Source organism: Symphodus melops (assembly GCF_947650265.1).
Source record: "Symphodus melops genome assembly, chromosome: 18".
In the NCBI taxonomy this organism is placed as follows: domain Eukaryota; kingdom Metazoa; phylum Chordata; class Actinopteri; order Labriformes; family Labridae; genus Symphodus; species Symphodus melops.
In genome coordinates, this window is record NC_136708.1 from 18,960,043 (window position 1) to 18,985,028 (window position 24,986).

General features: G+C 41.7%; 1 protein-coding gene across 3 annotated transcripts in view; it reads right to left on the reverse strand.

The window, feature by feature from the left end:
* samd12 (sterile alpha motif domain containing 12) overlaps window positions 1-24,986 on the reverse strand; it is a 104,617-nt gene that overhangs the window by 63,344 nt on the left and 16,287 nt on the right. For all 3 annotated transcript variants that reach the window (XM_079367750.1, XM_079367749.1, XM_079367748.1), the window contains exons 2-3: window positions 20,221-20,429; window positions 11,207-11,336 (exon numbers count right to left, since the gene is read on the reverse strand). In XM_079367750.1, the coding sequence (XP_079223876.1) occupies window positions 11,207-11,336; window positions 20,221-20,429 (339 nt within the window). The remainder of the gene's footprint in view (window positions 1-11,206; window positions 11,337-20,220; window positions 20,430-24,986) is intronic.

The window sequence follows — 24,986 nt, forward strand, 5'->3', positions numbered from 1 at the left end:
TGGTGACACAAGTCGACTGTGTAAAGCCAATTCTCTCCCTGTCTTCACAAAAGAAGCTCTTCACTTAGTGTTAAGGCCAGGTGGGGCCAAATTTGCCAAACACAGTTAAGATGCTTCATCACAAAATGGCTGCTGGAAGTACCCATTACATAAACACTGGGGAGCTGAGTGGAGTCATAAAAGCTTGGAAGTGAGAGGAGCATATTAAATGTGGAGAATGGGAAGACAAAGATTAGTGAGGTGGAAAGAGAAAGTGGAATGATGAATCAAGGGCGGGGCGGTGGGCGGGAATTTAGGGTGAAGAGGAAGATGTATACACTGGCAGAGTGAAACTCCTGCACATAAAGCACGCAGTTATGAGACTATAAATATTGACCAAGCATCCCTTTTTCTGTAACCAAAGATAGATTGGCATGGCAACAAGAGATCACTTTTTCTCTGCTTGAGTAATGTCTAAATAAGAGCAGATACAAGAGACAAACAGGAGATACACAGATGGTGCCTACAAAGTCTTCATCTTACCATCACATGGTGACATGGGAAAGCAGGCCTGGTTCCACAAAGGACTAAGGGTGCATCTACAATTAAAGGGGGAGCAGCTATAGTGACCTTCAACAGCAATAAAAAAAAAAATACATTAGGTGTTGTGTGTCCTGCATGTGGTCCCTGATGAACTGACAGGGTCACACGCCCCTGTCACGACTGTCACTGCTGTCATCTGAAAGCCCCGATTACTTAATGGAAAAAAAGATACTACTACCTGTTTTCAAGTTCTGTCCAAGTACCCACGAATATTGATAAAACACCAATATGTCCTGGTTTTGAAAAGTCCCTGTTCCAGTTTTAACCAACTAAAACCAAAGACCTGACACAGATTTGTCTGTATGTCGATCAATGTTGTTGCCAAGGCTGTTGCTTTTTGAACCAAAAAAAGAAAACCATCACTCATGCCCCACTAGTTCAAGTTCAATAGTCTTTACATGTGTTAATCATTCGAAGCTGTTGCTTTGCTAGCCTAGCTTTTCATATGAACCTGCTGCGTAATGACACTCGGCTGGCTGAAAATGTGGTCAGCCTAACATAATGAAAAGTAAGCTAATTCTTGTAATATTACGTAATAAAGTTAATTACACCTTTGAGTTATGATTCAGAGAGTTTCAATGAAATATTTAGTGAGAATATTTAAAAAGGGAAGTCTCTCTGTGGTGTTTTTTAATACTCAATGCTCGATGCAGCTTCAGATGTATTAATGTAGGCAGGTGCAGCACTGTGGATGCCTAGAATATGAGCACGCCGACGACTGCAAACAATCTGCCAGATCGTGCGTTGGTTGCCAGCGCTCCTCTCCTTCCGCTAGACCGGGCGATATCAGCGGGTTGGAACAGCTTCTGAAAAAAGTCCAAGCTTTCACTCGCCTGCCCTGCAGTTCTGAGCCATTGGCTTCCACAATCCCACCATGCCTCAGCTGGGGATTTTTCAAACCACAATTAATACACTGAGCAGTGTAGCATGGCCACGAGAAGAGGCGCTAGAGGAAGAAGAGGGCGAGGATCGAGGAGTAAATTGGTGAAAATGAAATAAATTGAAGTAAGCGAGGGACGGATTCTTGCTGAGGTCCAACTAAGTATTATGATGGTTCATTGTTTTGCTTCAGGTTTTTTATTTGTTTTTACAGATTTACCCAGTTCACATTACACAATACATGCTTGGTACTGTGTGAGAGCTAGAGACATGACATACAGGCAAAGCACGACAAGATAGGACCAGTCAAGAAAGAGGCAGATAGACTAAGCTGACGGGACAAACTGGACGTTTTGATTTCTTGTAGCTTTGTTACCGAAAAGAAAGAAGAAAGTAAATCAATAAAAAAAAGAAATACGTGTGAAGTAGTTGTACATATAATACACAAATAGAATCGTGGTCAAATACTGCACAACTTATCATACTGATATATGACATGCATAAAAAATTTGTGGGAAACAAAGATGAATCACCGTTAAAGGTATTGCAGAAAGGGGGGCCAGGTGTTTTCAGAGGATGTCATTTTTTCAAAGATGTTGTTGGTTTTTCCAGTTTCGAGTCGTCTGTTTCAAGGGTTAACTCGGCTAAATTTGAGCAGCATGGCAGAAAATTGCCTCGGATCATTTGGTTGGTAGATGCACACGCGCATCCACAACACACACAATGAGGTCAAAGAGAAGACATGGCAGAAAATGAATAACTGCATGAATAACTCTTGACCCAAACATATTTAACGCACTACAACACAGGGGATGTCAGTGCAGATTAGTACGTTCTGAACATGTTTACCATCACTGTCGTTGAAGGCAACAATGACCCTTTAGTCTATCAACTTACTCTAACTCTGTGTCTGTCACTGCAGTTTTTTTTACGTGGCCTAATATAAATGAATGAATTGAATGTTCAGTCTCTCTTCTAACACTTGACAGACTCTCTTGTATTATCTGCTCCCTTTCTTCTATTTTTTCTATTAGAATTATTTGGTTAAGACAATGCTATAAGAGTTTACACAAAAAAGATAAATATGTGTTCAGTTGTTCAATGTTGCACTTGTTTCTGGGATCGGGAATTACGTTAATTAAGATTCTTATTATATATTTATGATTTTGCAACATATTCAGGTGATTTGATTGTGTTTGGAAACTTGGACTTTCAGTAAGCTGCCAGGGTTTGTTGTATTTCTAGGTAATAGCGGGGTAGGCAGATGGGTCTTTATTCCCTTTATTTGGCTGATTTTTTTTGCTTTACTGATTCAGTGGGAGAGCTGTGATATTTGGTAGCATTTCATTTTTATGATTTGAGGCCATCCCTAGCCCTTTCCTTTTGTTCATTGACTCACCAGATTCATTTTACTGTATCTGAAATTTTCAAATTTAGTTCATTTATCACACCTTGACCAATAAAAGGCGGCGTTTGACTTCATCTGTTTTATTTCGCTCCACAGCAAGGTCTTGTGGGAAGTTCCCATTTTGTAGCTGTCACTTTTAAACAGAAAGGAATAAAAAAACAGGGTCAATGGTGTTCAAGGCCCACTGATGGAGGGAAGCTTCCATAAATCCAAATCTACACATTCTGACATAAAAAAAAGCCATGGAGACACAACCTTATAACCAGCTGGTCCTTGAAAATCTGCTCCCAACATCTTTGATGCCAAATACAACGCTGCGCTTTGAGATTCTTGCACACTACAGGCCTCCATGGTTCAGAGCTGTTTGGGCAACCTACAAAAGGAACCTACAGGATGTTAAGAAGAATATTAATGTTATGGGTAATGGTCTATTTTCTCGCTTCCTGACAAATATGATGATCCACATGATCCACAAACATATACATATAAATATTAGCATGCATGTAAACATACCACACGGATGTGAGTACACACGTCAACACATTGTCCCTTTATATTAGATTAATGAGTGTTCAGTGAGCAGCAGTGTTGGGCTGAAGCTGATTATTCTACAGCTATAGGCTGACATGTCAACCCCGGCTTTGATTAATGGGAGTTTCCAGTACATTTGTACAAACACAAGGTCTCACACAGGCCCATCACGTTTAAAAGCATGTGCAAACTGGAGAGTATTCGCCAACTGTTCCATTTTGCACATGCATCTACATAAAATGTCACTTATCCGGCAGGAAGCCACTTCATTTCCCCATGGAGCTAAAATGCTATGCTAATTGGGGGGGTAAGGACAGGAGCACAATAGCTGCAAATTAACCTTCCTCTCCCTCTTGCTTCAAAAATCTTTTTTTTTTTTTTTTTTTTTTTTTGGCTCTGACATGTTTTGGCAGCTGCTCTGAAAGCCGGCGCTACGCTGCAAGAATGTATTCTACGACTACTTCTCCTCCTCAGGTAAATCTACCACAGCAGTCACACATATTTTTCTCAAATCTCCCGCGCAGCTGTGCGTCCATATGTGTGTCCTCTGGGGATGAATGTCACCGAGCTACATTTGGCCACTTCCACTCCAAGCCTGCACTACACTCTGTCAAGCACAGAATAACAAGTGCAGTGAGTGTTGAGCTCTGGGTTGTGAGAATAGATTTTTGGCTACTTGTGTTAGAGATTCCCCTCCAGAGTGAAAAACAGCAAAAAGCTTTGGATTCAACTAGCCAACGACAGTAAATTACAGACTTTAGCAGCACTGGGCAGAGTCTTCACTGTGATATAACGCAGCTGGAAGTCCTGAAAGTAAATTGTAAGTGATTGTCACAGTCACAGAGTTGCTTGTGCACTAGCCCTCCAGCTAAAGGGCTACAGCAGCCGCTAAGCATCTGTGATCCGATGCTAATGCTATTCCTGACTACAGCAGAAGTCAGTTAGGATCTTACAGAGAAACGGGTTCAGTCTCAGTAATTAAACTAGTTCAAGCCAGCCAGGGTGGGGGCCGAGGACACACAAATACGCATCCATGAAGAGATAATAAGCCGCCACACTCCTGTACTTGTCACAGCAGTGGTAGCTTCATGCTGATTTCACCACGACTGATCTCTTTCAGTTTGCTGATCATTATCTGGCACAGCTGTTGGTTAGCCGCAGCTAACAACCTGCAGGCAGCTCCCTGGGACACTGTTACTGTGGATTCAGTAATAAGGACTAAAATCATCGTCAAGTTTATTATTGAGCTAACTAACTTTCCTGAGTAAGAGGGACTTCGTAAGGTCATTATTATAAAAGAAAAGAACATTTCTAAATGTGTCGACTTCAGGTCACAGGTGAACGGGATGACTGCGAGTTCCCGTTCAATGTTCTTTGAACTCCTCATGACTTTGGTTGTGATCGAAGCCACATGCGTTGGCTCAGTCATGCAAGCTTTGAATTGATCTCTGCACATAACGTAACACTGCCTGAGCTAGTGACGAAAAAGGAAGAAAAATACATTTCAAGGGAGGCACTGATAGCCCTATGGTTGGAACGTGCGCCCCATTAGCAGAGGCTGTGGTCCTCCAGGCGGGACAGCCCGGGTACCAATGGCTGTAGCTTCAGTTCGTTATTCCCCACTTTATTTCCCTTCCCTTCACTTTATTTGTTAGTGATTCCTGGACAAGTTCTTTGGCCTTAATTATATTAAATGGCTTTATAGAGACTGGAGACTAGGAGGGCATGCGCCAAACATTGTCAGGATCTGAAGTCGAACCTGCGACTAGTGCGACAAGGACTGGTGCCTCTGTACATGGGGCACCTGCCCTCCCAAATGAGCAAAGCCACACGTCATGAAATCATTCAATAGTTCTACCTTTATAGAAGCTTAGTAAACACATACAGCTAGAGCTCTGATACAATCTGGACATGCAGGTATTTCTTTCCTGCTACAATGTTAAAAGATCTGACAAACTTTCAAACAGTGTCCGTGTGGTAATGAACAAATGAGAGCAAGGTGAACTTCTTAGGGTGCACTCACACTATATGCAAAGTTGCATTGTACTGTGCTGAAGTACAATTGTCCCCCCCATTCCCCCGCTGGCCTGCACCAACAGTGCTCCAGGACTTACATGGCCTGAGAACTGTTGTGACTGCGCCTTTCATGAAACCCTGTCTGGCCTTAGCCTTTCTTAGCTGCAGAGACACAGCTCAACTCTCACTGGTGAAAGCGTCGCAAGGTGTGAAAGGATCAACGTAATCATGACTGCAATGACACGGCGTCAGAGTGGTGCTGAGAGGCTTCAAGTTTAGAAGAATCCATAATTATCAACCTCTGACCATTATAGCAGGCTAACAGAAGACGTGAACAGAAATCACTTCGATATCATGAGTATTTTTATCTAATTTCAAGGCAGAAATCAGTTTGGAGAAACGAGAACGCCACCAATTAAAATGCAGGATTAAAGTATCTTACTGAGAAAGAACATTTACTTGTTTTTCCTCCTAATCATTGAAGGTTGAGTTCCAAATGCTCCATATGGAGAGGCAAGGACAATATTTTCAAAACATGCAACTGGCAGGACAGTAATTAAGTTTATCTCACCCACTGATATAATCATCTTGTCAATGGCATCATTACCCACGATTCCTTCTGTCTGTGCATCAAAACTATCCCCAGAACATCAAACTCCCATCAGCAGCGAGCTGTTCAAATTTACTTTTTGGAAATAACACAAAACAACGGCCGCCAGTGGAGCCATTTTGCTGCCTCGTAAGTTGATACGCAGCCATGTTAGTCACTCCTCTTCGTTTACTGCACGCCTGTATTTCTATTACACAGCAGTGCTTTTATGACGGCAGGATAAATCTTCTCTAGGCCTGTTGCTAGGTGTCCTCATTTGGTTTGAAGACAGCATTTCGTCACCTTTCAATCCAATTCCGCAGCTCTTCTAATCTACACTCGGTCCACAGCGTGAGACCTTTTGGGTGGACAAGGAGATCTCGACTAGAGAGACACTGGCTGCTGTTATTTTCAAAGTTAGGGAGAAGTGATGGATCCTTGCACCAGAGGTGGCTAAGTAGAAGGCATTAAAAAGAACTGGAGTGGTTTAGTACAAACTGCTCGATACAGGCCACCCCTCATTAGACCGCTAATATTACTGGCTATTCATTATTACCACTGAGGTCTTTTGACACTGACATCAATAGATATGATGAGGCTGGTTCTTCATTTATCTGAGTATTCCTGTGTGAGGGGGGAAACAGTGGAGTCGATGGACGGTAGGAGAAGTGTTCTTAATTCTCGGGTCCCAATTCACTCCTCACTAATCTGCTTTCATTACCTTACACCAGTCATTGGCAGAGTGATATTTTAAGTAGCACCAACGGTTAAACTGATTCATGTCAATGATCCAAATTGTCCTGAAAATGGCAGATCATATGTCCGTTGGTTCCTGCATATATGCGTAACAATATGCGCTGATTTGAAGAACATAAAATGCATTGACCTGTAGGTGATAGAAGAAGGGAGCGTGAAGGTTCAAGTCTAGCTCAAATACTCTGAGCACTGTCTACAGCACAATAGGCCCAACTTCATAGCCCAGCAGATCAGTGTTCATTTAGTTGACAAAAAACATAATGATGAATGCTGTTCACATGATGAAGACGAGCTAAAAATGTATCTTTAATAATGAAAACGTTATTCTATATTTGCCAATATTTGCCCTGCTGACAGACATTAGTACATTGGAAATCAATGTGGCATGAACCCATGTCAGTAACAGATGATTATTTGTTGTGCCAAGTCAATTTAATGCTGGCATCTAATACACCTAACCACTGATTCAGAGATTTTTTTTAAAATTAGATTAAATAAAGTGTTGAACAAACTTTTACTTGTTTTTATTGTCAAACATGAGAGAAAATGGCGGCACTGTGGGAGTCAAAAGAAGTCACGGAAAAAACATCGGACTCGGAAATCGGCTGAATTTTTACTTCAAACATTGCTATCAGTTTGTGTGCGTCTGAAACAGAGCAACAGAGAGAGCACGAGCGTTCACGAGAAGCTAGCGATGGAATGAATGCTATGAACTAGTCAGAAAAATGTTAACAGCATCTATACTGTAAAACAATTGCGAATTCAGATTATTATTATCATGTCCATATCTATTGATTTATTGTGGCCTCCAGTTGAGTCGCCCCCTGCTTGCCAGTTGGAGAATGCAGGGTCCAGACACTTTCTTTTTTGGTTTCCCTTTTTAAACCAAGAGGTGAAGTACAAACAATCTTTAATTTGTCTCTTATCAAGTAAGCATTTCTCAGAAAAAATTTGGTCAAGCTCTATTTTTGTTTGAAAAATAGCAGCTTTTTGTTGACATTATTTCATTTTGGAGCATGCAGCTGCTTAAATGGGGAATAAAAATGTAGCTATTAATAATGTGCTTTTCTGTGCTAAGAACCAGAGCTCAACAACTGAGACTTTACAAGTTTTTTTTTTACTAGTTCAGAAGCTTCTAAACCGGCCCTTTAGTCAGCCTCTACAGCTGCATGTAATTCACTCTCTGTGCGCCTTTAGAGACTTTCTGCATTTCCACCATCTGATGTAATGGCCTCTTTTGACAGAAAATATTACTTAATAGTGACTCACCTTATTTTACCTCCCTCTCTCTCTTCCTCTCTCTTCCATTTGATTACCTATGTCATCACACCTCGTGCACTGATTACATCCAAGGTATCGGAAATTGTGTGTTTAGCTGATTTATCATAGCAGGGCTATTCTCCCACCAAAAGAGCTCCGTCCTTGTAATTACAACGGATTAGGGACTAATATATAATTATGCCCTAATATGCTTTAATGCATTTTTAATGGCAGCTGGGTGTTAAAGTCAAATTGGGGGCTGTCTCTGCTGGGGGTGGGAGGTAAAGATTGAGGGAGCGTAAGGCTGTCTTGGCAGCATCGGCTCAGGGGAGGATGGGAAACATTGATTTCTTTGGCTGAGGTTGAGGAGCCGCGCAGGGAGGCAGCTGCCGCATACTCAAGTCATTGTGCATAAAAAATGTTGCACCGGGCCTTAAACGCAGTAAAAATGCATTTCCCTTGCTGCTGTTTTATGTGAACGGAGGGAGGACACAAACGCCTGTTTGAATTATGATCTAGAATAGAGACCGCTTATTGATTTGCTACTTTATGAAGGGATGACTACATCGCAGAGACAAGTGAGATTGAGTACCGCTGGCAGGCGAAAAAGAGGCTCGAGTGGTCCATGTAATGGATGGATCGGAAGGGAAATACAGTAAAGACAGGCTATGGTGTGGAGAAAATCTGGCCTATTCATGCAAATACACAGACACAGACACAGACACACACACACACACACACACACTCCCATCTTTAGGGTCAGAACTATAATGACAAGCACACTCCACAAATAAATATTCTCATGCACGCACTTCTAAATGTATTCACACTCATTGTTTGTTTGTCTTCGCATGGTCGTCTTTCACTCCATTATTCCATTCATCATTTGTTTCCCATCTTGTTTATTCTAATAGGCTGTAGGAACAGAAAAATATCTGCATAATATTTCAAAGATTGATTGGGATGCAAATTGCCTTGTGAGCCCAATCGCTGTAGCTCGGCCTGTTTTAATTGGCTTCTGTTAATTAATGCGCGATGTGAAGACAAACTGAATTACTTGCAGGTTTTTTGTGCAAGTCATTAACGCCTTAATTGAGCCGGTAGGAAAGCGCCTGTGTGTTTGTGTAATGTATGCGCATGCATATTTGGTTAACCCTTCCCTCTCTTGTATGATCCTGTAGAAATAATTAAAGCATAATAACAAACACAGGTCATTATGTTAATACATCATTAGGAAGCTAAGTTCTAATGGTTTAATCACAGAAAGACTAACAAGAGAAAACACAATTTATTTACAGGTATCATAAGTGAATGCATTAAGCTTCTCAGAATAATACAGAGGATAAACTTTAACGTTCATATTACTGCAAAAGATCAGGAGGAATAACAACCGAATGAGTGACTTCACCTGACATTTGTATATTTGTACATTTGTAAATGTATATTTTTTCAGTGCTTTTGTTGCATTGTATGTCAGCGTTGGAGACACGTCATCGGGCTTTATATACAGTCAAAGATTCTGAAAGGCCTGACATGGATCCATTTAACCTCACGTTAAATACCGAGGTAAAAAAAAATGTCCATTTTGTCTTTGTACATTAATTTATTTTTTAAATGTCTTCACTTTGAATCCTTTGAATCTATTATTTTATCTTCCTTTAATGTCATTGAATTTCTTTACCCGACACTTTGGAGTGTTTTGATTGGTAAAAAGACTAAATAGTAGTACAGGATTAGAAAAAGGAGATGGATTTAAAAAGTTGCAACTGTTCAGAAAGCATGCAATGAATTGTGGGTAATCTCCCGGACCTCTACTGTGCTGCTGAGGAGATATACTGTATGTGCAACTTGATGCTGATAAAGTTGCTTTATCAAAAAAAAAAAAAAATAATAATAATAATATTTGTGAAAATACATCAAAGGGTAAAACAGGAAACAAGAGTCATAACGCTGCCCATCATGACCGCGAGCAATTCACCCTGCCATCCGGCCGCCGAGTCGAAGACGTCCTCCACGGACAGCAAACAAACATATTAATGTGATCAGTCGTGCTCTAGGCGGCAGAGAGCATGGCAATTATCGCTCGTCTGTTACTATGCCAATCAGAGTGTCGTTAGCTCTGGGTGACCTTGAGGAGCCTCGTTAGGGGAATGATTGACGTTGCGACTGTTGTCAGGGGTAACGCTTGACAGTGGAAAGAGGAAGTCTGGACAGACGGGTAGGCCGGGTGGCTGTTCTGCAGGTGGCAGGCAGTGGGCGCACAGAGCACCTGGAATATGATAAATGTGATCTGGCTTCATCAGGATGAGAAATGACAGACGCCGCTCTGAGGGAGACATGAGGCGTGACGCTCCAAGGTTTTACTGAAAACTGGAGCTCAAAAGATTGTTCTGTCTGCAGAGATGCAACACTTCACACTTGTTTGTGTTACCTGTGAGACTTAACACAGACGGTATTTCAGCATATATTGTGATTTTTTTCATTCTATGCATCTTTAAAATGGCCAGCAGGTGGCAACAAGTTGCATTAGACGTCAAACTGTAGACACGTTCAGAATACGTCAACATGGATATGAACCAAGTTTCTCTTCTTCCATTTACGCGTTACACCTGTTTGTTGGCGCAGACTCGCTGTCCGACGGTTTAACAACACACTACCTTTGTTCACTTAGAGGCTTTGGACGCCACTCAATATGGCCGACCCTCCACGCGATCGCACAAACGGAGTGGAAGAGTGTAGGATGACGACGATGCAGCACATGTAGTGAGTGGTTTGAGAAAAGGAGAGCACCACGCTTCTTTGCCTCCCCGCCATTTTTACCCGTTTGCAGCTTCCTTGTTTGGTGCGGGCGCAACTTCTCCTATTGGTCGTTGACAATGGACACGCCATTTAACAAGACGATTGCATAAGACAAGAGTAACGCACTGTCATAAATATTTAACATGTTTAATTTTATCATAACAGCAAGATGAGCTTTGGTTAGAGCTTTGTGTCAACCTGACACCTAGTGACAGATCACGGGAGCGCACCCCAACTCTGGCAGTCTTTGGAAATTTGTTTGACTTTGAAATCGCTTGAAATGGCGCTCAGTGAAAGGCTGGCATTAACTGCAGTGTAAAGGAATGTGGGGAAGACCATTTTCCATGCCAGCCTTTGTACCCGTCAGTAAAGGTGCGTTCAAGTACCTGTGATGTCGTGCTGTTTGAAGGAGTCGCTGTAGATCTGGTGCTGGTTGGGACAATGTTTCTTCAGCCATTTACACACATCCTGTTGGGTCCACAGGGCCACAGGCTTAGACAGCTTCACATATCCTGGCTGAAAGACAACCGAAACTCAGATTAAAAAGCAATCCATCGTCTGTCATAACACACCACTTCTTTTTCCACGTTAAAACACAACTCGTATGTACTTAGACAGTTGCGTAAGTCCCATCTTTTGCAAGCTTATGTGCTTATGGCACCCTCATGTATGTACAGTACATGTATTATTGAAAGCTGAAAGCTGTTGATGAACAAACCACTTTCACTTTCCAGTCCAGGGATATGTGGTAAGCCTTCATCCTTTCACTGGTCAGAGTGCATTCATGTGACACCTTCCACTCCACTGATTTGGTCATACAATATTAACCTGCAGCTGTTTGACATTTTCCTTCAAGGATCAATATGGAATTAATCTTTAAAGTAGGAAGACATAAGTCAAAGTGGGTAAGGTCAGCACTGAGTTATTTATACAGTCCAACTCTTGGACTGACACTGCACATTTGGATCAATCTTGTATGCTGTGTTAAGTCACGCTTCCAACATATCTGCCAAAAACCAAAAAAACTTCACCGCTACTAAAATGTTTAAATTGTCTAACAAGCATAAAGGTAGTTTGGGAATATAGACATTCATGACTATAAGTATGAAATGTTTTTGTTTGCATTTCATTTTGGAAATGATATTGCACAAATCTTTCAGGTCTGACAAGCAGGTTCCATGTTTTCTCTGTGAACAAACATCTTTTTTTAATGCTTCTTGCATTATTTAAAGCAGCTTTTGTTGACAGGTTGCTCATCTTTGGCAGCAGTGCGAAACAGCCCAGCATGAAAACATGGCAGAAAACAAGACAAGAACAGAGTTTGGCTTTTAGTGAAGGACAGCTGATTTCTGTTATCGTGAGGGATTCCTGGGATTCATTCTTTTTTTGTCAGAACCTGAAGACAATTTCAACCCAAATCTTAAGAAGTGTATCCGGAGAAAATCACCATCCCTGCCATTAAGACGGCACGACTTTACACATGAGATTATTCACGATTGAAGAAATGAGATGCATTCATTTCAGACCTGAGTTGCAATTTTTTCTGAGTCTAAAATGAGACTTTTAAATGCCAATTTTTGTCCAACCAATCAAGCAAAAAAACCCTGAGTTCTCTGCGAAAATGGAAACCATCATTGCTTTGAGCCATCGTGGGAGATTTCATTCCCATTACCTTCTGAGAGTTGTCTGCTAGCGCGCAGAGAATTTGACCCCTCAACACTAAACGTCGCTTCATTTGTAGTTTCAAACAAATCAGACGAGCTGTCTCGAGAACTTGCGCCAAGCGAATCAGAGGCCTTCAAGGAAACAGAACACTGGCAACAAAAAGAAAAAAGCGAGAGAGAGAGATCCTTTACATCGTAATGGTTTCGCATACAGTACATCCCCTTTTTGCCTGAATGTGACGGCGAGTCCCTTCTTGGTTTTAGGCAAATGTGCAATTCACACCAGCACATTATAATGAAGTACAATACAGAAGCACTCAAGCACTCTACCTCTCGTCTCCTCACCCCTGACGCACTTTAACTCTGACAGTCGCTTTAGAACTCGTTTGTTTTAAGCATATTGTCTCTCCCAACTCATGTGAAGTTCATATCCTTGTTTTGGTTTCTGCTTGTTGTTGCGCTCCATGTGTTTCATGAGGTTTTACTCGCACGTCTTTGAATCTGTGGAGCACTAACCAGCAGAGGGACTGCATGGAAATAAGGCTATGACTATAAACTGGCGTATTTACATGTTTATGCTCATCAATGTGCACTGTCCCCATTTTAAATAAATACATAAATAAATGAAAGTGTAATATTCAAACATGCATATGTCTTGGTACTCTGGCTGTGAGACGCTGTTCTACTTTAAATCCTTCAGCAGCAGGCAGCGCAGTCGCCTGCCAGAGGATCCCTCTTGAAAGCGTTGCCAGTGCTTTTGATTTTGATTGAGGGGCTACTAAAATTACAAACAGAGAGAGGTGATTAAAATTTCACGTCCACTCCCCTCCACTCCAGCCTGCTGCTCTCCTCTCCTCTCCTCTCCTCGGCTCTCAGGCTGCCGTGTGGTTCGGCATAGCAATGCAGGTCTCTTCTTCCTCTCCAACCACAGAGACAGGAAGGAGAGAGGAATAACAGGTAGTGGCAGAATTTTTCCCTCTGCTTCGCCTCCCCTCTCCCCTTCTCCTGTACCATCATCTCTCATCTCTCCCCCGTATTCAATCTCGCCCGGTCCCTGTCAGATCTATCACATTGTCTTTCTCACTTCCTCTCCTCACACCTCATCTTCACCTTCTCCCTCTCTCTCTCCATCACCTGTTTCTTATTATATGGCACGAGCTCGGTTTCTCCTTCCCACTCCTTCTGTATCTACCGTCTTGGAGAGAAATTGGGGAGGATGTAGATGCAGGCTTTTTGGCATGTGGTGAGTCTCCTCGGCAGGTAGGCGAAGTGACAGACGGCCAAAGCGTGCAGGTACAGGCAGGTGGGTGAGGCTCTTAATGCAATTGCTTCGCAGGCGGAATCCGCAGGGAGAGGAGGGTAGAGGTATCGCAAAAAAACACATTAACCATTAAACACAGCACCGCTCAATGCTAATTAACCCCGACTGGAGGCCCGAGGCAATGAGAGAGAGAGCAAGAGAGAGAGAGAGAGAGAAGTTTGGGAGAGAAGAAGTAGTGGAAGAGGAGGCTGTACTGACAGATAAGGCAGAGAAATAACAAGAGAGGGAAGAAATAAAAAAATAAGTGGACTCATTTTCCGTGAACCCATTTGTGAGTCAATGACCATCTGTGTTTTACATTCTGCACTGATTTAGCCCCGTAGCTGTGTTTCCAAGGATCCGGCACAATAGGTGAGCCGGTGCCTTCTTGCAAATGGAGCCAAAAAGGGCGAAGGAGAAGAAAACAGCAGAGAGAAGAGAACAGGAGAAGAATCGCACTCAAAGAGACTCCGGGCCAATTAGGGAATTGAGTGACAGCAGAAGAGGGGGGGTGAGAGGAGAAGCCTGGTTTATTTCAAAGTGGGATTTGTCTGGAAACAGACACGTATACACATATGTGTTCCCGCAGAAACATACGAGAATGAATGCACACATTCACACACGAAGGATACAATCATCATGTGTGCCAATTCAATGTAAGCACCGTCGTCCTTGGCTTTAATTGATAACTGAAAGCCCAGTAGAGCTCTCCTAGTTTCCTCCATGTTACCTTAGCAACAGAGCAAGGACGACCTCAAAAATTAAAGATGAGGAATAAAACGTGTGAGGGGTGTGTGGGTCGGGGGTGTGGGGGGGTGGTGGTGGGATAAAAAAAAAACACACAGTAGAGTGTGAAACAGAGTGGGGAATAAACATCCACACGCGCGCATTAGCAACTCGCAGTGGAAAACTATTACTTACATAATGAAGCATGTAATCGCGCCAGCACTGATAAGCATTTAAAGATCCAATGTGAACGCACTCGGCTAAATTAATCAAGAGGCAATCACATGGACCCCTTTTGTGGAGACAATATTGGAATACAGAAAGAGCATGGGAATTAAAAGCATCGTGAGGCGTTCAAGAGCAAAACACCATGTGACTGAGAGAGCAGATTTGGCAGCGAGGAGTTGTATTCCCGAGGAGAGGAGAGAGACGCGAGGTCAAACGGTTTCACACTCAATTAGAAAATGTTCACTGCAGCTGCAATTAGCACATATAATGACATGGCTTTTCCAATAATTCTGTGTTTAGTCTCAAACTCGCAACAAAGCCTTACTAAAGAAATGTAATTTGTTTTGTTTTTTAAAGTCCTCTGTTTTTCAAACTTTTGTTACGTCACAGAAATGCCAACAAAAAAATGTCCTCAACCACATTTTTATTTCCAATATTTCCCCAGACGAAAAAAGAAGCAAATTCATTTATCGAGAAAAAAATACAAACAAGGGTGGACAAACGATTCAAGAGGTCTCTGACAGAATAAGAGCTGCAGCTTTCGTACAGAGCCATTACAGCTGCAGAGCAACATTCATTAGCAGATGTATTGTTTGTCAGATGGTCTGTCCAATACAATCTCAGATTCATTGTTCAATAATGTTTTGAGAAACCCAACGATATGAGACGTCAGAGGAAGGGGACAGGCTCAGGACTTATTTGAGTTATAGTCCTGTAGTTGGTTTCAGAGAGACTAGGGGTGTATCGGAGAATATGTTTTGCATACAAGCATTTTTATGGGACTTCCACATAGCAAAACCTCGTCCCTCACCCCCCCTCCCAGAAACAGAAAAACAAATGCACGCCTGTGTCTCCTCCTCAGGACTCATAGCAAGAGTGTAAAGAAGCTCCAATATCTTCAAAACAGCGCTACTGAGATCCTGATGAGAATGCAGAAACACTATACTCTACGAGCACTACACTGGCTTCCTGTCTCAATGAGGATTGAATACAAAATCTCATTACGAACCCATCAATGAAACACCGGCCACGGCAACGCCCCTCCCTCCCTCAAATTACTGCTCACTTGTGTAATGCTCTCCCTGACCACCAGAGGGCTCCACACACTGCTGCCTCCTTGAGAGCCATGACCAAACGTCTTTCTCTTTCAATCAGCATTTTCTTATTTGTTGACTTTATGATCATGTTTTACTAGGCCTGCCCTGTTGGGGTCCTGGTTCGAATCCCTGTCTTTCTGTGGAGTTGGGTTGTCTCCGGGCAACAGTTTATTCATGTTTATTATTTAAAAAAAAAAAAAAGATATGATTTCCCTCAGGAATATATCATGTCTGTCGCTCTTAATTCATAGGAGGTTATACAAGCTTCACAGGAGGAGATAAAGTTACTGTAGTAAAATGTATAATAGCTTAATTCTTAGGTTAAATCAAATGTTACCATTCACTAAATCTTGTGCCCTATATAAATATCACTCATATGAAATCCTGATCTACTTTATTCCATTTATTTAATTCAGCAGCGGTCCTTTCCCTTAATTATGAACTTGCTGACATGGAGTCAGTGAGATTCACTGTGACACACCGACCTCTTGTGTCAAAACCGAACACTGCAACTAATGCTTTTTTTTCTTTTTTTTTTGTGACTTGACAAAAAAAAGCGCTGAGAGGAGAAGGACCACTGTCATCACTGTCATGTCGATGGAGTGAAAGGCTGTTGTGACACGGAGCTCAGTGTGGTCAGCGCTATCAGCTCTGCACGGCTAATTAACAGCGATCTCACTCTCTCCTTTCCCCCATGCCGCTCTCTGATTCTACTTTCTCCCTCCTGTTCTCTTCCTCCCTCTCACCCCTTCATGCCTTGTATTCTCTCCCTCTCTATTCTCCCTGCACCTCTGCCTCACTCCTTCTTTCCTTTCTCCCTAACTTCCTTTCTCTCTTCTCTCTCTCCTTTCTCCCCGCCTCTCTCTCCCTAATGTTTCCCTTTCTCGTTCTCTCCTCAACTCACTGCCTCGCTCTGTCGCCCTGAGCTGGCATGATGAAAATGCCCCATATTAATTAGTTTGTAACATTCAGGAATAGGGATGAAACTGTGTGTGTGTGTGTGTGTGTGTGTGTGTGTGTGTGTGTGTGTGTGTGTGTGTGTGTGCGTCACGCTAACTTGGTTAACTTCATAAGCCTTCATATCAAGAAGCCTCTGTTAACTTGGCTCAGGCACATCAAACACAGTACATTAGAGCCTTTAATAACAGACCCTGACCTTGGGATACAAAAGGGTCCATGGTGCACTGCAGGGTGTATTAACACCAAACAAGACACATTCACCAGGGCTTGATATTAATTAAGGCTGAAATGAATTGATTCTCCATGGATGGTGAAGTTGTCCACCGAGTGTTAGTAGCTGTTTTTGTGCTGGTGTTTCATTCTACCTCTGAGCCTCGGCTTCATTACAAATCCAGCCAGACCGAGAATTCAACTTTAATCCTCTATTAAAAAAATATACACTGCTGATGAGATTAACTGAAATGAAGCACACTCTTCTGGGTCCTCATGTTCTGTTTATAAGATCGTCTCACTTATGTCAGGCTAACTGAGGGACAGTTACAGGCAGAAACTCTCGCTCCTGACACACACAGCACTTTTTGGCGCCTCAGTGAGTTTTTGCCAAGGGACCCAACAGAATCCAGACCCACAACTGACCCAATCGAACAATGAGACCCATTAATGGTCCGATATCTGATATCAGAATCAAAGCTGTGGTATCCCTAAACAAATGTATATTAACATTAATGTCCTGTGTAAAGTACATTTAATGCAGTTTAACTAAGTTTTGTTTTGATACTGCCCCCTTCTGGTTGTTTACGAGTGTTATCCTGCATGTTTGGATTTGATTTCCCTCAGACCCAGACTAGCATTGTGGATTGAAGACTGCTGCTGCGAAATAGTCTTTCAGCATTGTTGCCTTAGATGCTGCTTCTTCATGAGTTCAAAGTTCTTCATTATTTGGCGAAAGAGAAAAAGACAAAGTATGGTTGCTTAACTTGAGTTTGTCAAAGTACATTTAAGCTAAATCTATGAATATCTAGCTTAGCATTAAGCTAGTGGCAGTAGAACTAAGCATTTGTGGTATTACAAATAATGCTCTTAGATGTTCCCTCTGTGTCTCTATTAGTTATTTTCTTATGTATTAAGCAGTTTGTGCTTTGTTTTGCAGTTTTGAATAGGACTGAAATGAGTCAATAAAGATCAAGAAACATTACGCCTTGAGCTGAATTGAGGACTACTCTACTCTGAGCTAGCTGTCCCGCTAGCTCGCCATACATGAGGAGGCAAGTAAAGCAATATTACATAGAAGAAGGTGTTTCAGGATTTGCATTGAAGTCTGCCAAGATTATATAAGTCCTACAGGCTTGTTTGACTTGTAAAAATATAAAAAAGCTTGTGTCACTCCTTCACACTTTTAATATTTCACACTGACAATTATATCTCCAATGCTGCAAACCTCAGACTGTTAATAAAGCTCAAACACTAAGTTAGAATAAATATCTTCTTTCCTGTGGCTGTGACACATAATAGATCAGATCAGCACTATATAAAGTTGTCTTTTTGGCATTTGATCTTTTGAATTTGTCCCCAGAGAGACAAACTTGTTCTCAATTGCAATCCAAGACAAACACTGAGAATGAAAGCTTACAGTCAGTGAAATTATTTTCAGTCTGTTTGATTATTTCAGCTAATACAGAGCGTCCTCTAGGTCTCTAATGCAATTCAGACCTCTCTGATGGTTCAAACAGAGAGATGTTGTGGTGTAAAATTACACGATGACGTCTGCACGAACCACCATAGCTCAGACAGAGAGCTACGATATAGATACTGGCGGGGTATTATGGAACCACAGAGTCACAGAATTATACAGTTTTAAGTCAATACAGTCAAAGAAGAGCAGATCTGCTTTCTCAAACTGTGTGTGTGTGTGTGTGTGTGTGTGTGTGTGTGTGTGTGTGTGTGTGTGTTTGCACTAATTGAACCCCGTTTGAAAAGCTTGTGCCGGGTTTACACTGAAGACTGTCTGACTCGCTTGATTGACAGCTGATTACCGCAGAAATATGTGTGTGTGTGTGTGTGTGTGTGTGTGTGTAAAGAACACTCCTCCCACTGTCCCAACCACACTCTATTTCTGGAGAGGAAGTAAAGAGTGTACTCTGCTGATGACGGCTCCTTTGATCTATAGTCAGAAACATTGGAGCAGCCGGAAACAACAGCTTGTCTCTTTCTTGTTCATTCTCTGTTAACATCGTTGTTCTGAAAATGGGATGAGGATTATTTTGCTTAAGTGGGTGGTTTATGTGCTTTTAGAGTGACAGGCACTCATATTAAAACACATTACAGGGAGTGTTTAGTGAATGCTTAACCACAGTTTGCCTACCAGAGAAAGTGTTGTATATACGCATTAAAACCAGCTCAGGCCTCAATATGACCTCCTCGTTTAAGTGTGATTGATACATAAACATGAGAAAATATCTACAACCTTCCCTTCTTAAAATCAAAACAGACAGCCTCAAGCTGACACTCAACAAACTGCAGGATTTTGCACTTCTGCATTGGCTTCATCTTTCAACACTGGAGGTTTCTATTAGTCTTAAACACTTATATTTCAAAATGTCAGAAATCCATGTTTTTACTATTATTGGTCATTGTTTGGAACATAGCATGGAAAATAGCAATGACATCCCATTTCCACCACAATAGGTTTATTATAGGATGGGTTTCTTCAACACAAACAGACTTTAAAGCTGATGGAGATTAACTTTTATTCTCTTTCTACAAACTTTTGAAATCTACTGAAAGTTGAAAAATGCTCGAATTAAAAAAAGATATGTCTTTCACATAAACCAAGAAAGTTGTGATTTTTACTAGCTGTTTTTTTTTTTTTTTTTTTAGAGTTGGGCCCTCTACACTGGAAAACAAAAGATTTAAAATGACTTAAAGTCAGGGTAGGACATTTTCGAAAACAAACATGATTTTGAAAGTAGTGTTCCCTTCACGCTCCGTCTGCACCCACCCCTTCCCCTCTGTGCTCCCTTGAAAGCCACGCCCCCACTTACATGCTCGAGTGCCATTGATCCAGAAGCAGATTTTAGCTCATTCTTTAGGTGTGGGCTTGAGCATGCATTGTGTAGAGAGCGAGCAGGGAGACAGAGAGGTGTGATTGGTAATTAAAACTTGAACCGAGTGCAGACATTGGTCAAAGTTTTTACACGCTTACAGCCGCTACAGATGACAGATTTACTTTGTTTCTTTTTCAGAGCACAAGAATTAGTAAGTTCTGTCCTAAAGCCAATTTCAAACAAAATCTTATAAAGTGAATCTGGAGGAAATGACCAACCCTGCCTTTAACAGCATTGACAAAAAATCTAATTCTCTCTGCATTTGGATTGAAGCGACTGCCTTTTTCTTCTTAACATGCTTCTTTTTGGATAAACTCTTACCCGAGACAGCTCAGACTCAGAGACGGAGCGATGCGGAGGGGAGCGGCGCTGGTACATGGTGGGGCTGATGTCCTGGTAGGTGGGGCTGTCATCATCCAGCAGCACAGCCCCCGCATCCACAGACTCCTCCTCCTCCTCCAGCTGTGACGTCAAGTCCTCCGGACACATCTGGTGGTCGATGCCATTCTGGCTCAGGTTGCAGTGAACAGCTGCGTGGGCGAAAAAAAGGCTAAATAAATCACCTGACAGGCAATAGAGGAGGATGGAAAGAACACATGAGGACATTTTTGTCAAAGTGGGGTCAAAGCTGTCTTTGTGTCAAAATATTATTGACCACTGCAATTTCATGTTGGAAGAGCAGCTGATTATGAAAAACATTTTTGGTCACTTGAAATGATCCGGCGTGCACGTGAACTAAACGTTGTACTGAAAAACCTCCACCAGATGGCAGCAGATTACCTTACATTGTGAGTTTAGAATCCATTCAACACCAGCGCCATACTGTCTGAAATGCAGGTTTCTGCTGCATTTTGTTTTTGGTGATAATACACTCATGTAATCATCATAAATTATACCTCTAAATATACGATATATCTGTTAGTTAACTCGCTGCTCCCAATTTCATACTGGACATTTAAAGGTTCAACTTCGGACATGCGATCTGTTGACAATGAAGTGTTTGATTTGAGGGGAATGAAAAGACAAACCATCTCTTCAAAACTTTACCTGGTCGGCATTGACCAGAAGATGTTCAAAGCGATTGTTGGAAAACTTTGGACAGATTTACCGAGCAGGTTTCCTCGCTTTATGACTTTTCATTACACACACTTCTGCACAACTACATTGGAAACTTTTCCTGTCATTTTCCCCGACCGGCTCTGCTCCGGAGAAGTAACACCAACCTGCTTAGTCTTACGTTTTGGTTGTGAAGGCATTACACTATTTCATTTCATGCATTAACATTACTCACACAAATCATGCAGATGTAGCGTGCAGTCTGTCAATACTTTGTCCCTTTTTTTATTCTCACACATTCACATATTCATGACCATGCCGTTTGGGGTTTAGAGACTCATCAATATCAAATGAAGAATACACAAAAACTAATTAAACACAGCATGTTTGCAAAGATTATGAAAATGTTTCCTTTCTATAATTGAGTCCTTGGCCTTGTGCCATCAAAACCAGAGATTAATAACTCAGAAGTATAACAGCAGCAATAAGCATCTGTTCGGTGCTTTTTTTTTTACTGCTGTTTTTACTGCAATAAAGTAACTGCAGGGAACAAGACAATAAACCGCAAAGAGACCGACTTTTTAAAGCTTCAAGTCCATTTAAAAGAGTTGGGTTTTTGAGCTGAGTTCACACAGCAGATAGATGACTTGAGTTATAGGTTAGGCCGTAAATCCTTGAATTCAAGGACAGGTTTTCCGTTTGAGAGGAGGCTGTGTGCAGCTCTCAGCAGATGAGGGACAAAAGTCTCGTAACAGCAAAAGGCTTAAATTCCTTCTAATTAAAAAAACCCCAGCATGGCACTACCTTTCTAAATTCTCTGCCAAGTGAATATTTTGAGTTTGTTTTGCAATGGAAGGGTCAGGCTCAGACACTATTTTAGTCTCATCAGGCAGTGACGCAGCACAGAGGCGACAGCCAAGCAGTGAATTGTGAGATGTCACTAAAATAGGCCTTTTGTCATCATGCAGTGTGCCCATTTGTTCTAAAAACACACAGATCATGTGAGGTGAATCAAAGCCTACACCTGAGACTGCTGAGCCTCTGCTGCAGGGACGGCTTAAAAAGGTCGAAGACATGTTTTTCAAAAGGCTTAAAAAAAAACAACCCAACAACAACCCTGCTTTGCTTATCAGTCTAAAGAACAAGAGAGTGAACCTGACAACACAACACTGGATCTGTGAGAAAACACACTCAACCTAAGACACACTGACAGACATCTAGAGCCTCAAAACCCCTTTAATGTGAAGCTGAACAAGCACAAGGTTTTTCATCGATACTCAGGGGCGTGTCCAGACTTTTTGGACTAAGGTGGCCCAACTGGGGCTCTGACTTACACAGGGGTGGCCTAAAGTGTGATGTGTGCACAAAACATTAAATTACTTTAAAAAAAACAGCATGAAACTTCCAGAAGGCCGTGCGCCTTGGAGAGTTGATATTCAAAAGTTAAAGTACAAACAAAATAAAATATTCTACATTTATATGTAAAAAACAAAAACTACAACTGCAAAATAGACCTAATAGTTGGTTTAAACGTAAGTCCTGCCACAAATAGCCAAACACAGTTCAGGAATTTTAGGGTAGCATCTAGTGTGGCCGATCACATTTCTAGGCTAACCTGTGCCTTCCTCTGGACACGCCCCCTGTCAATACTACTTCTGTCAAGTATGAGCGAGTTTTCTACTCAATGGACTCCAATGACAGCATCATTTATTCATGTATAAGCATTTCCTGTTTCTCTCTCTCTCTCTCTCCAAAAAAGAGCTTAAAAGGGGAATTTAAATTGGTGCCACAGTGTCTCTAGTTAGAGGCATATTTTATCATCTATAATTCATGCTCTAAAAGTTTAATGAATCAATCTTTAAATGTCACAGACAAACTGGTGTTGGCGAGGACTAAAAACTTCCTATCTGCCAAACTCAAATATCAGCTTTTGTGCTGGCAGACAGAACAAGTCCAGGAAAACAGCCAATTAGAGATTCACGTCAGGCCACTGTCATCGAGCAATTACAACTCTGACAGTTTAGAGCAATTAGAATGACACATGTTGTACATGTCAGAACACAAAAGTGAGAACTCAGAGTGAACAAAGCAACTGCAATTAGCATTTATTTACAGTCAAACATATCCCCCCCACTGATCACATTTAAGACCACTTATCTGAAATGTTACAATATTTTTCTGTCAAACATGCTGTCAGAGATGAAATCGGAATTTTTGAGTGTACTGCAGGTCACACACTTCAGAAGGAGGTAGTTTGTAAATATTTATTTGAACTATTTTCACGGATTTCTTTTCAGGTAGATATATTAAATTCAGTAATATATTACTATTCAAGATATATGATACACTTGCAAAAAAGTTAATTTCACTCTGGCTCTGCCTTTCCTGCTCTCCTTCTGACATCCTCAAACCTTCCTTCCTGTTTTCCCCTTTTCCCTCTTCACGATCAGGTTTAGAGACTTGCTGTCTCCCCCTCTTACTGAATAACTTCTTGCTTCAGATATCAGTAAGGTGTTAGCAGGTCCATGAAACGAAAAAAAAAAAAAACCCAAAAAAACTTCCTCTCTGATCTTCTGAGACACTTCAAATTCGGTTTGAGGCTCAAAGAGAAAAAACGTCACTAATAATTCACAGAAAGAAATTAAATATGGAAGAAACAGAATACCTTCAGTGAAGCAGAACTTTTATTCTTCTTTCCTCCCTTAGTATCCAGAGAGCCATTAAGGAAGAGCCAGAGTTACGTCAGGCGATTCTTTGGACAGACATAATACAGTTATGCTAAACCTGAATAGCTCAACAACACTACAATGATAAATGACTCTTAGCAATGATAAATATTAACAATAATTAGCTAATAATATTAATAACGCAAATTTAGAACATTTGACTACATTTAGCTGACTTCTGCATTAGCCAATATCGTCATTTGATACGCTAATATCGGCCGATATTAACAGCTGGCCCACTAATTGGTCTGGCTCTAATACCTAATATTATCAGTTTGATCAAAAGATCAAATCTGCAAATTTACAACATGTTTTACATTTTGGTGATATTACCTCGGTGCTTCTACTTAACTGCAGGATTTTGCCTGTAACTGAGAGTCTAACTGGCACTTTGACGTCAGTAATAGACGCAAACACTTCTTCCACCTCTGTACAAAATGTTCTCACTGAGGTACTGAGGAGAGCATAAATAATTGAAGGCAAAGTTTGTCTTCTGGAGTCCAAACAGAAGCTAGCAGCATTACAATCCAACTGCTATAGATCTAAAAACACACAACATGAGGGGGTCGTCGACATGGCACGGCTGCAGAGCTGATCTGATTCGATCCCTGATTGGGAGCCGAGACCTTGAGTCAGCCCTCATAGAAGCACGAACAGAATAAACATGAGTGAGCTGTGCTTAAAACAAGGCAGACTTGAGATGCACAGCACGAAGCTTCGCTCCCTTTCACTGCCTCTTTATTCCTCCCTTCCCTCCTTCCTCTCTCCTCCTCCTTCATTCTGCCCTGACTCTATTCATGCTGTGCAACAACTACTGGAGGAGAAATAAATAATACATCCACTGCTAAAAGCATCTAAACAATGGTACAAGCAGGCTAAAGGCTTAAAGGGGGGAGCTGGATGACAAGATGATGAGAGGGGTAAGAGGAGAGTGGAGGCACAGAACCACACAGGAGGAGGAAGGGTGGGAGGAAAAGGGGCCTAGGAGATACAGAAGTGCTCTTTTTTTTTTTTTTTAACGGCAACAGCTACTATAAATAGCACCGTTACATTCTTCCCTTTCTCCCTGACATGCGCCGTGCGAGCCTGGTGAGGGAAGGGAGAGAAAGAGAGATGAGGGAGGATGTCTGCCTCCCCGCTTTTTCTCTCAATGAGATCCGGTGAAACGAAGAGAGGGGAGAGAATGAATGGAGCACACGTGGAAGTGATGGAGAGGAGAGTCATGCCTGCACGGCCAAATGCTTTCCTATTACAGAAAGGAGGGGAGATTAATGAAGAATTGGATTTGCCTTACATAACTCTGCT